This window comes from Pinus tabuliformis, chromosome 6 (genome assembly GCF_031772625.1).
Source record: "Pinus tabuliformis cultivar Carrire ecotype Pingquan chromosome 6, CPIR1, whole genome shotgun sequence".
Taxonomy (NCBI): domain Eukaryota; kingdom Viridiplantae; phylum Streptophyta; class Pinopsida; order Pinales; family Pinaceae; genus Pinus; species Pinus tabuliformis.
In genome coordinates, this window is record NC_142292.1 from 779,623,335 (window position 1) to 779,636,936 (window position 13,602).

A 13,602-nucleotide genomic window follows, 5' to 3' on the forward strand; every position below is an offset into this window, starting at 1 on the left:
ATCTACCCTTTGGGATTCTATTCCACTCCCTCCTCTTGAAGGAGAATTGGAATGATGGTGACATTCCCTTGCTTTACAAGTCCTTGTCTCCAATGGTGATGTTGATTCTATTACACTTAGGAAAAATATTCTCTAGAATGGAGGGGTGCTATGGTTGTTGAAACTTGAACATGATGCCCTAATGAAAAATAAGATTTGGGGTGTAGTCCCCTTACTCAAGGGTAATAATATGGTTTATTGCAAATGTCTTTTTAAAGGTAAGTATGATGCAAATGGAAAACTTGATAAGCACAAAGCTTATTTTGTTGCTAAAGTCTCTCCAAGAGAGAGGGCATTGACTGTTCATAGACGTTTACACTAGTTGCTCCTATGGTCTCAATTTGGATGATTATATCTATAGTTGCTTCATTGATTTGGGAAGTTCCTCATATGGATGTCAATAGTGCCTTTCTTCGTGGTGACCTCCAAGAAGAGATTTATATGTGGCAACCACCATTGTTTGTACAAATAGTCATGTTTCCTTAGTTTGTAAGCTAACAAAATCTCTATACGGTCTCATGTAGGCGTGTTGTGCTTGGTATGAGACGGTGCACCTTGTGCTTCATATGAGAAGATTCACATTTTTTTTTGAGAGGTGACTTCACCTGTTGTGAGTTTGAGCATGATTTCTATATTCATAATCAAGATGGTAGAACTCTCATCCTTGTGTTATATATGGATGATGTTTTTTGATTGGTTCTTCCACATCCATGATCAATGACATGAAACAACTTAAAGATTCTTTTGAGATGATTGATTTAGGTAAACTTTGTTCTTTTGTGGGGCTTTAGATTTATGAGACCCCTACTTTGCTTTCTTAGCCTCAGTTCTCCTTGGATCTCTTGCAATGCTTTGGGATGGAAGACTACACGCAAGTGAGTAGTTGCATTGCTTTTGAGATGGAGTCAAGTATTCACTCAAAGTGTGAGTTGGGGGGGTGTGTTGTGATGAGATCGTGTGGCTAATCCTCACTTGAGAGTCGAGACCACATGCTGATTTGTTGTATTGATGTATTAATAACTTTATGCAGTGTACACTTAGGTATATAAATAACACATTTATTGTATTTTTCAATATTTGACATATGTGGAGGACAAAAATTATATTTCAATGCAAAGACTTGGGCCATTGGAATGCTATTGGACTAATACTGTGCCCATATCCAAGGTGTATGTGCATTGTGAACCATATACATGGGGTATTGTACAGAATATCATCCACTCAGTCATATGAATCGACTTGGCCCTTTTTCTCAGCGAATTAGAATTGACCTATATTAAAACCATTGCATAGGTTCAGAGTGAATGAAATAATCCTTTAGCCAAATTTATGTTAAAATGGTGCATCAAGCTTAGAAGAGAGCTGTCATTCACATGATATGGAGGCTGATGCCATATCCTTGTAAAGCTGTGGGTTCTCAATATCTGTTTTCAGTCGTTTTTCACTAGCTGTGGGTCCACAGGCTCCTCTGATCGAGCCACCTTTAAACACAAGGTAGTAGTTATTTCTAGGGTAAGGATTGGGCTGTCCTCCAAAGGATTGTGCGATATAATCAACCTCTTATTGAAAACATTTCTGCAATTTTCGGGTCCTATCTACATGGATCCAACCAATCAACGGCTAATCTAATGTCTAATCATTTTATGGAGCTGATTATGCTGTTTTCATGGATTAATATTTGGCTGGGGATGCCTGTTAAAATTTGGGTACCAGAGGACAAGTGGTTCCCTAAGGCTTTGATTCTTGGTCTAGGGAAAAGTGTCCAATTTTTTTTTTTACTTTTCTCCTAAAGTGACTTTATAAGTGGTAAAGTCAATTTAATTTAAAAGTGACTTTAGATGTGGTAAAGTTACATTCTAATTTAAAAGTGACTTTATAAGTGGTAAAGTTACATTCTAATTTAAAGGTGACTTTATTAAAGTGAATGAAGAATTAGAAAGTGAAAAAGTGACTATGGAAATAAAATGCTAAGTGGGTCTTTATTTAAGTGGGTGAGTTAAAAAATAGAAAGTGAGATTTAAATGCACATTTATTCTCATCCATAGATCTAAATGAATCTTAGCCATTAGATCTTAGGGTAACACAAAAGGTCATTTAGAGAATAAAAGGAGGAGGAGAGGAAAATATCAATTCATTCTTTCATGAGCATTTGAGAGAAAGAGAAGAGAGAGCAAAGAGAAAATTTCTGAGCAGTGAGGAAGTGAAGGAAAGCGGCAAGAAGACATTTCAGCAAATATGGGTAGCAACATTTATTGGCACGCATCCCAAGGAAAAACCGTACAGTAGGAGAAAGACACAGAAATTGAGGAAGATGGACAACAATTTTCGGGCACATTTTTCGAGGTTGGCCGTACAACATTTAATGTTGTTGTATTGCTGTAAAAATTTCTGTTTTGGCTGTTTGCTGATTGGCACGATTTTCGAGGTGGAGTTTAAGCACATAAATCAAGATAAGTTGTAATTTGTGGTTGTTGGAATTTTTACTGTGTATTTCAGTTTTTCTGTAAAAGCATTTTCAAAAATAAAAAAGAGCTCTTAAATTGGTTTTCCCCAAGAGTTGTAGGGGGTTTTTCCAGGGTCACATTGACCAAAAATAACTGTGTTATTCTCTGTGTGTGGATGTCATAATTTTGCAGTGTTTTATTTTTGCAATTTCAGCAATTGTGAAATCTCTAAATTTGTGTTTTTAGAAAAATATTATCATTTCCAGATTTTAGAATTTTTATCATGCTTGGATTTAAAACTAAATGCATGGAGTGATAAGGAAAATTAATAAGCGGAGTGGGGGTTGAAATTTTTTCATTGTACTGGAGTTTGGTTGGCTGAAAAGTTCAGTTTGGGACAACAAAGTGAAAATTACAACAAAGTGATTTTTACACAGAAAACAAAAACCTTTATCACAGATTTGAAAATTTTAGTTTGGTAGGACAGTGAAACATGTCTTTGGGTTTGAGAGTTGAAGACAGGTTGGATGGGCAGAACAACTACAATATATGGAAGGAGAGAAACTAGAGCATCTTTGAGGAAGCAGAAGTTTGAGACATTATGGTAAATACCACACAGAACCCAGCAGCAGTACCTGCTGACCCTGTATAGTTGGCAGAGTGTAACAAAAAGAATGCTAAGGCAAAAATGTTGATTTTGGAAGGAATCGAAGACTATGTCATTCCTCATATGAGAGGAAAGACTTATGCACATGAGATGTGGACAGCCTTGAGTAGTCTTTACCAGAGCTCAAATGAAAACAAAAAATGGTCCTAAAGGAGAAACTGAAGGCCATTAAAATGGTTAAGACTGGCAGTGCTACAACATACCTTACAAAGATCACTTCAGTGAGAGATGAGTTGGCAGCCGTAGGTGAGATCATTGCACCCACTGAGTTGGTGAGAATTGCTTTGAATGGTCTTCCCAAGACTTGGGAGAATTTTGTGGATGGCATTATTGCACGGGAAAACCTTCCCGTTTGGGAGAGGTTGTGGGATGATTGCATTCAGAATGAGATTAGAAAAAACCATCTTGGGGCAGCCAAACAGGTGGAGGAGGATGCCAATGTGGCATTGTTAGTAAGAGGCAAGAAGGGCAGAGCAAAGAAGCAAGTTTCCAACAGTGGAGGTAAAAGAAAAGGTAAAGGCAAGCAGCAGAGCAAGGAGAAGGACTATTCCAAAGTCAAATGTTGGAATTGTCAAAAGTTGGGACACTATGCTGTTGTGTGTCCAGAGAAGAAGAAAAAGAAAGGGAAAGACATACCCATGGCAGCTTCTGCAGGGATAGAGAGCTTCTCAGAGAGATTTGATTGGGAGTTTTGGGTTCATAGCTTGTGAGGCCACTAGCGCAGGATCACTTGCCATACAGGTTCAGAGGGAGTGTGCATTCCCCGCTGCTAGCAGAGCATTTTCTAGCATTTGGTATATTGACATTGGCACTTCCCGCCACATGACAGTAGTTAGAGAGTACTTATCAGAGCTTTCAGAGGGTGATAGGGGACCTAAACCTCCCTTGAAAGTGTCAGAGGTTCCATATGTGCCTGGAATGAAGAAGAACCTGATATCCGTCTCAACACTTGAGGATAGAGCGTATGATGTGTTGTTCAGGAGGGGGCAGGTGCTTATATATCCTAGGGGAACTCTAGCTTCTTCAGCTAGAGAGATTGGTGTGCACCATGCCAAGGTGTACAAGTTCTCATTCCAGCCCCTGATGGCATTGAGTAGGAGCACTCAAGACAGGACAAACAACAGATCTAGCAGTTCAGAGTTGTGTGAGATTTGGCATCCCAGGATGGGGCATATGTATCATGGGGCCTTGAGTACATTGCGGGAGATCACCACTGGTGTGCCAGATTTCAGTTTTGATCACCTTGATGTATGCAGAGTATGTGCTATGGGGAAGTTTGCCAGATCCCCTTTTCCCAGCAGTGACAGTAGAGTGATCGGGATCCTTGACTTGATTCATACCGATGTGAGTGGTCGGATGTCTCATGTATCCTTGAGTGGCTATGAGTACTATGTTTTATTCATTGATGACCACTCCAGGAAGACTTGGATTTATTTCTTGAAGATCAAAACTGAGGTCTTCAAGCGGTTTCAAGATTTCAAAGCTCTTGTGGAGACCTAGACAGGTAGGAAGATCAAGGTCCTCAGGTCGGACAATGGAGGGGAGTATAACCTTGGTGAGTTTGTTGATTTTTGTGCTGACGCAGGGATTAGGAGGGAGTTCACAGTTCCTTACTACCCCCAGCAGAATGGGGTTGCAGAGAGGAAGAACAGATCCATTGCAGGGGCTGCCAAGGCCATGCTTCATGATTAGGGGTTATCTTTATTTTTGTGGGCAGAGGCCTACAACACTGCTGTGTACTTGCAGAACAGGAGTCCACATCGTGCCTTGGGGAATGTCACTCCGGAGGAGGTTTTTTTTGGGAAGAAGCCTGATGTTGGGCACTTTCGTATCTTTGGGTGCCTTACATATTCCTATGTCCCCAAGGAGAATAGGACCAAGCTAGAGCCCACTGCAAACAAGGGCATCTTTGTGGGTTATAGCGAGACCTCGAAAGCTTAGCGGATTTATATTTCTACATAGAGGAAAGTGGTTGTCAAGCGGGATGTGAAGTTCGAGGAGAGAGCTTTCAGGAGGTCATGAGAGTTAGAGTATCTAGAGTCACCAGACCCTCAGGAGTAGCTGAGTCAGTCACAGGGATCCAATGGTCAGGGATTAGGGGGTACATTGATTACAGTGTCAGGTCCATCAGTGAGTAGTGGTTTTCAGAGTCAGGTGGGTGGTTCTTTGGGCAACATGCAGGGCAGTCCATAGAGCAGTTCACAGGGTAGTCCACTAATGGACAGTTTGCACGGTACTTCAGCATCTACAGGCGTAGATTCAGGCATGAGGTCAGTTGATAGGCCCTCAGGAGTTCAGGCTTCTGATGGTGATGAGAATTCTTTCACTCTAGTGGGAGAAGCATGCTCAGGGAAGAGAAAGCCCAAGTGGCTTCAAGATACCTTGCGCGAGGCCACATCAGTTGCTGGGCCAAAGAGACAGGTTAGAGAGAGTAAACCACCTGAGTGGTTTTGTAGTTACATGGCATTGGTAACAAGCATTGTTGACTCCGAGCCTTCTAGTTATGAGGAGGCAGCCAACCAACAGGTCTGGAGAGAGGCCATGATGGAGGAGTATTCTTCTATTAGGAAGAACGATGTTTGGGAGGTAGTGCCGAGGCCTGAAGGTAAATCAGTTGTTACTTCTAGATGGCTCTTCAAGATAAAGCATGCTGCAGATGGCAGCGTCGAGAAGTTCAAGGCTTGATTTGTGGCGAGAGGGTTCTCACAGGTAGAGGGAGTTGACTATGAGGAGACCTTCACTCTCGTAGCTCGGTATACATCTATTTGCTCCATTATATCAATTGCAGCAGAGATGGGTTGGAAGATCCACCAGATGGATGTGAAGACCGCATTTCTCAATGGCTTCATTCAGGAGGAGGTTTATATTGAGCAGCCGCAGGGCTTTGAGGTGCATGGGAAGGAGTCCCATGTATGCAGATTGAAAAAGGCACTATGTGGCCTGAAGCAAGCTCCTAGAGCTTGGTACTCGAGGATTGATACATACTTGCAACAGTTGGGTTTTACAAAGAGTGAGGCTGATCCGAACCTATACTTCATTGTGGTGGGTGAGGAGCCTCTCATTCCGGTGTTGTATGTTGATGACTTGATCATCACTGGAGCAGAGAGATTTATTGAGGGCTGCAAGAGAGATCTTGCTTCAGAGTTTGAGATGAAGGATATTGGCTTGATGCATTATTTTTTGGGATTGGAGGTGTGGCAGGAGGGGCATTTCTTCCTGGGACAAGGGAAGTACATTGTGGATATTCTTAGCAAATTTCACATGGAGGATTGCAAACCCATGTCTACACCTATGATAACTAACTGGAAGAAGCTTCACGTTTCGGATTTTGAGTTGGTGGATCCTACTCTATATAGATAGTTGATTGGTTGTTTGATGTATTTGGTCAACACTCGACCAGATATATGTTTTTCACTTAACGCTATGAGTTAGTTCATGTGTGAGCCCAAGAGAGTGCACTGGGTGGCTGGAAAACACATTCTTCGTTATTTGCAGGGGACTGTGGATTTTGGTTTGGATTATAGACAGGGTGATGGAGTGAGATTGGCAGGGTACACGGATTCAGATTGGGCAGGTTGTACTTCGGATTGGAAGAGTACTTTTGGGTGCTGTTTTGGGTTGGGTTCGACAGTTGTGTCGTGGATTAGCCGGAAACAACAGTCAGTTGCATTGAGGTCAGTTGAGGCAGAGTATATGGTTGCTAGTTTGGCTAGTTGTGAGGCCATATGGCTTCGCAAGATGTTATTTGGTCAGCCATTGAGACCTTCAGTAATTTACTATAATAATCAGAGTTGCATAAAACTCACGGAGAATCCAGTTTTTCATGACGGTCAAAGCATATTGAGGTCAAGTATTAGTTCACTAGAGACTATGTCCAAAAGGGAGCTGTCAAGCTTGAGTACATTTCCACAAATGAGCAGGTAGCAGACATTTTCACCAAAGCCTTGCCATGGGGCAAGCATTTTTACTTCAGAAACAAGATGGGAGTGGTGAGGAACACTTTCCCCGGTAAGAGAGAGTGCTAAAATTTGGGTACCAGAGGACAAGTGGTTCCCTGAGGCTTTGATCTTTGGCCTAGGGAAAAGTGTCCAAATTTATTTTTTACTTTTCTCCTAAAGTGACTTTATAAGTGGTAAAGTCAATTTAATTTAAAAGTTACTTTATAAGTGGTAAAGTTACATTCTAATTTAAAAGTGACTTTATAAGTGGTAAAGTTACATTCTAACTTAAAGGTGACTTTATTAAAGTGAATGAAGAATTAGAAAAGTGAAAAAGTGACTCTGGAAATAAAAGGCTAAGTGGGTCTTTATTTAAGTGGATGAGTTAAAAAATAGAAAGTGAGAATTAAATGCACATTTATTCTCATCCCTAGATCTAAATGAATCTCAGCGATTAGATCTTAGGGTAAACCAAAAGGTCATTTAGAGAATAAAAGGAGAAGAGAAGAGGAAAAGATCAATTCATTCTTTCATGAGCATTTGAGAGAACGAGAAGAGAGAGCAAGGAGAAAATTTCTGAGCAGTGAGGAAGTGAAGGAGAGCAGCAAAAAGACATTTTAGCAAATCTGGGCAACAACATTTATTGGCACGCATCCCAAGGAAAAACCGTATAGTAGGAGAAAGCCACAAAAATTGAGGAAGAGAGACAGCAAGTTTTGGGCACATTTTTCGAGGTGGCCATACAACATTTAATATTTTTTTATTTCTGTAAAAATTTCTATTTTGGCTGTTTGCTGTTTGGCACGATTTTCGAGGTGGAGTTCAAGCATGGAATCGAGATAAGTTGTAATTTGTGGTTGCTGGAATTTTTACTGTGTATTTTAGTTTCTCTGTAAAAACATTTTCAGAAATAAAGAAGAGCTCTCAAACTAGTTTTCCCCAAGAGTTGTAGGGGGTTTTTTCAAGGTCACATTGACCAAAAATCACTGTGTTATTTTCTGTGTGTGGCTGTCATAATTTTGCTGTGTTTTATTTCTGCAATTTCAGCAGTTGTGAAATCTCTAAATTTGTGTTCTTAGAAAAATATTATCATTTCCAGATTTTAGAATTTTTATCATGCTTGGATTTAAAACTAAATACATGGAGTGATAAGGAAAACTGATAACCAGAGTGGGGGTTGAAATTTCTTCATTGTCTTTCCTTGAGCCGGACTGTTTATGCAATGCAATGTCATGCCCCTACACTCATTCCTTCAAACAAAGAAAAAGCGTGCTGGTATATAGAGCCGCTTCCTATTTTCACTTATTGGCCCATGATTTTTGAGATGTGGAAGAGTGCCATATGGCCCATGGAGCTCTATTAAGACTATGGTCTGCTCAATCTTCCTATCCATTTGAAAAGTAGTTTATAATACTTAGGAGATATTATAATATTTTTAACACTTTCTAGAGCAAAGTGAATATAAATTTTTTGTAAGAGGATGAGCTATAGTTTCTATTTAAGATTACCTCCCTCACTTCTTTGGCATGGTTGAATTTGGGAGACTTCTCTTCCTTCAGTTTTAATGACAATCTGTTGGATGTATTTGGAGGTTCTGCAACTCTCTTGTGGGTGAGCAAGTTATGTATATTTTTATCGCTGTCTCTTTATTTGCTGAAATATTTAGACATATGCTCAAGGAGTAAGAATCTGATATACTCCTTCCATTTTCAGTTTGGTTTGTCATTGGAGTAGTGCTCATGCTTGCTCTTCTTTCTCTAGTTCTGTATGAATGTGATTTAACATTCTTTCTGATAGCTGTAACTTCCTTGAGTATTGTGGATGGTATCTACTTCAGTACTTGAATATATTTCTGCGATATAGGGCAGCAATGGGAACAGTACTTTGGGTTTGTACTTTTCAGCTATTGTACCTCTTTATGATCTTTAGAATAGACTCCCATTCTAACCTTGTTATGACTCCATTCACCCAATGGATTAGGCACTAATTTCCGACTCTCCCATCCCACTTTTTCATTCAACTTTTTCAAAAATTTATTGCTAGAAATTGCTCTTCACATCACCTCGTACTTCATAGCTTTAGTTTCCAGCAATCCTAATTAGGGATGCCTTCCTTGAGCCGGTTTAAAAAGCAGAGGAGAGTTGGTGAAGTGACAGTGGTTTACCTCCTAGCTATCCAAATCTAACATCTAGGTGCTCGGGGCATTTAGACAGACAGGATGATAGATTGAGAGGTAACAGGCAGATTTGATAATATTTAACATCAGAGTTCGTTCTTTACTTCAACTCTTGTAGATGTGCTTATTTTCTTTATCAAGTTTTAAATTTCTCATTCTGATTGGTGTTGCTCTTGCTATACCTCTTCGGTCTTTTTCAATTTGTAGAACTCTCTCTAGCACTTGTTGAAAAAGTGGGACTTAGAAATAATAACTCAGCAGGGGTCAACAAATTGGAAAATTGGAAAAACCCAGGAAAATCTGAATGAATTGGCAAAATATCAGCAATCAGAGAGGACAATCAGAAAAAATCTGAAGGGAAGTAAATTGGAAAATCACAGTTTTCTTGGTGATATTTTTGACACTGCTTTGTAGTAGTTATGTGAGCTGAATATGGAAACAAATTTTCGACTTGTGGTAACTATAACTACTTTTTATGTGATTGAGTTTTGTCTAAACATATATGATGGTCTTACTTTGATATTGTTTTCTACAGGAACTTTTGACAAGACATAAGTCAACTGTAGCTGATTTTCTAAACAAGAACTATGATTGGGTATGCTTCAATACTTGGGCTTTTTATTTATTTTAATATGCCATGAACTTCTTTCTGTGTGCATTTAATATATTCTGATGTTTCTCACTTCCATGGAAATGAAATGCTATTTGAAAATAGTACTATGCTATTGTTTCAAAAGTGAATGGTGTTTGCTACCAAATTTTCTGGAGTGCATGTTCATAGTTTGGATGATTCAAACATATTGCTACTTTGAGATGCTTCTTTGTATGGGTGATATTCTCTTTGTAAAGATGAATTATGTAGCAAATGAAACTCACTTGCCTGCGTTAGTTGCTAATATGGTTATGGTTGTGTAGTTTTTTGCAGAATACAACAAGGATCTATTGGAGTCTCCAAATTACATTACAAGGAGACAAGCTGTGAAGGTATGGAATATACATGTGTTTTCTGGATATTATCACTAGTTGAGCTCTTGCTTTATTAAGGGAGGCTTTGATAATTGTTTAAAGCTGTGGTTCTCCTAAGAAACTAATAAGAAATCTGGTAAACTGAAATGATCAATTGCAAGAATAATTTCTTCAAAAGTAGCCAAGCAGTGGAGGTATGAAATGCACATTTTTTAGCTGAGCTCTTGCATTAGGGGGATCTCTTGATAGCTTTTTCAAGCAGTGATACTTCTAAGAGATTTGTTTTTAATAGTTTTGTTGTTGGAGAATGTTTCCTTACAATTGACTTGATCTGGCAAGTGTGTCCAGCCTGTCAAAAGGTGAATCACAATGTACCCTGTATCTGCCTTATGACATAGGGATATGACATTCTTGAACAAGACAAAACTCATGTTTGGAGGGGGTTTTTATTCTGTCAAAGTTACCAAAGAATTGCACCTGGCTCCAACCACTAGGGAATGTGCCTTTGGAGAATTGAACCTTGGCTCAACGTGACACTTTCGAGAGAATATTAAGAGAATATGACAAAACTAAGTTTTACAATTACAAGCCTGTTATCTACAAATTATGAAACATTTTCTCCAACTTTAAATGTGAACTTAAACGATGTATTGCTTTATTAGGGAAATCTTTCATACTTGTTTCCCGCAAGTGGCAATCAATATCTTTCTATAATTTGTCTTTCTGACTGTGTTCCTTGGTTTCATACATATAAACAAAGTCTTATTTTTTTTCTCTTTTAAGATATAATATATGCTATAGATACCTGGGTGGCTACAAAGTTGTTCGTGTTTAGCTAGAGCATTATGGAGTTAATAATCTTAATTTAAATTAGTAATAGAAGGCTTAAACACCAGAAACAGTTCACTTGCCTGTCTATCATTTTACCCTAAAATGAAAATTGTGTATCATATATACAATCAAACTTGGCCTTGTGATATAGTCACCCTTTGTGACCTCTTTATTGTATGAGTTTTTTCTTTCTCTCATTCAGTCATTGAAATTTATATCTCTGTTTGTTAGTTAGATGCTAAGGGGCAGTCTCTTATTTGCCATTTTTTTTTTCAAATTAAGCTTTCTATTGTCATGAATTGAGTGTCTAACAGGTCACCCTTTGGCTAGGCAGCCATGCGTGGGGGTATCCATTCTGTCAAAGGCACCCATGACTTGCATCTGGCCTCAACTTTTTTTTGTATGTGCTAACATGCATCCACAGGCATGAGTACAAGCATAAGCATGCCACTCGCAGTACTTGAATCCTGGTGGGGGCTATGTTGGCTACCTGCTTTCACTGACCAGATCAAGCTGCTCCCATTTGCCTTTTCACGTACAAGCTTGTTCATGTTTTATGATGGCGTGCCCTATGTCCACCTTCTTGAACCAGATAACAAGCTCTCTTTTTCTTGCAGCAAATCTGATGTTTCCATTTTTCATTTCTTTGCTACCCTTTGATGAGGTTGACAACCATATTGAAATTCCTCTTATTCTCATTTTACTTTATCCCCATACATCCATGATTAGGTGAAGTTTCAGCTCCATTATTAAAATAACTGTACCTTATTATTAGAGGCTTGGTTGAAAACAATGCCATATATTGTAATTACATTTGCTTCACGGTCTCTTATGGACCTTCCGGTCTGGTTTGCTTTTTCTTTTGAATCTGCATTGAAAGTCATTTAATTTAATCATTAATGAGTCAGAATCCAGTCTTGTTTGGACTGACTATGTAGATTATGTAAAATCTGTTACCAACCATTTTGTGGGTAATATCCCTAGGAGATTTTTTTTCTCCAAGATGGTCCTCATCCGAAATGCCATCAGCCCCTTGCAGCCATCAGCTAGCTCATTGTGCCATTTCTCTGCCACTTGAGCCAACCATGTGTTCCCTCGCCCTTCTGCCATGATCGTATGTTTGAAGGTTGGCCTTCCGAATCTAAAGGTATGCCTTGTCATTTTGAAATTGAGTATTGTAATTTGCTTATCATGGACACTTCTGGGCATGGATTAATGTGGGATTCGGCAGAAAGAATGGGCTAGGTCTTGGCTTCTATCCCTTAGACCCCTTTTAGGAATTAACCTTGGATTCTAGTCCAGCGGGATCTCTTTGACTGACCATTTGGTTTCAAGGATGGTGGAAGCTCTACCCCATCATCATGGCCATTACCCTGGTTCCTTCAGGTTCTATGAGCCTTCTTCATCATATAGGAACCTATGATTGTCCCAACCCCTGGTGGGTGATGAACCGCTCCACCTTAAAAAGGGAATTCACTACAATATCTTATACATCATGCTCTAACCCCTTGAGCCCTGAGTAGTTAATCAAAGAAAATCATAAAAAGTCAAAAGGCATATAAAGAAGGGTGGAAAAACCAAGGTCGGGGTACCTCATGTACCACGATTGCTTCGTCCTACACATTATAAACCCAAGTGTGGGCTTCCCTCTTATTAGCTACTCTTGTACCCTAGCATGTGACCCAGGGATGCCCCCTCTCATCCCCTACTTGATTCACCTATTTGTCACATGTCACCACCTTTTGAAGGATATACCTTGAACATATTATCCCCTTTTAGAAGTAGAAACCACCTAATAGGGCACTTGGTTAACCCCATTCAAAGTTTAGGAGACATTTGCACACCCCGAACCCCATTATGGAACGACATGCCATTATGAAGTCCCTACCTGTGTTCCATGATTAGGTAAGCTCATTTACTTGATTTCTCTAATGACTTGTTGTACTGGAAGGCTATGGGACACATTAGATCTTATGCAGGATTGCAGATGGTTTCCATTTGGGGTTTGGTCTCTCTATACAGGGTACTAATCCTCCAGATGGGCTACATTGGCACATGCAGGGTGAGCGTTGAGAGCCATGGGCCTCCACAACAACATATTGCACTTCATGGATCCCTACAACCATTCAGAGATTGCTCGTGGTTCACTTTTTAGACGAGGAGGATGTACATGATCCATCATGCCCAACTGACCCCAGATCTACACCATACATTTGGCAGATGATCCAAGACTGTACGATGATGTGGCATCACTTACATTATCGTCCTAGCCATTGCAGACAACCCACAAGCATCGTCGATTTGTTTGGAGACCCATGAGGACACTTGTGTGCCCCCACGTCATTTGGAGCACTACAGGTTATTACAAAGGGCCAACCCCTTGTCCACTGTTTTTGAGGGTCCTATTGTTTGTTGTGGCACCCATGGACCTCATTAGACCTCTTAAAGGTCCCTACAACATGCATAGATCATTATTTGACCTCTTGAGAGGCTTACTTTTTCATTTATGAGCTAGTTTGGTGGGCTTGTTCCCAAAAGGAT

At 39.8% G+C, this 13,602-nt stretch overlaps 1 protein-coding gene across 1 annotated transcript in view; it reads left to right on the forward strand.

Moving 5' to 3' along the window:
* The window catches only part of LOC149261049 (putative MO25-like protein At5g47540), a 92,722-nt gene that overhangs the window by 43,208 nt on the left and 35,912 nt on the right, over window positions 1-13,602 (forward strand). Inside the window, exons 6-7 of the mRNA XM_089421593.1 lie at window positions 9,800-9,859; window positions 10,180-10,248. Of these exons, the coding sequence (XP_089277719.1) occupies window positions 9,800-9,859; window positions 10,180-10,248 (129 nt within the window). The remainder of the gene's footprint in view (window positions 1-9,799; window positions 9,860-10,179; window positions 10,249-13,602) is intronic.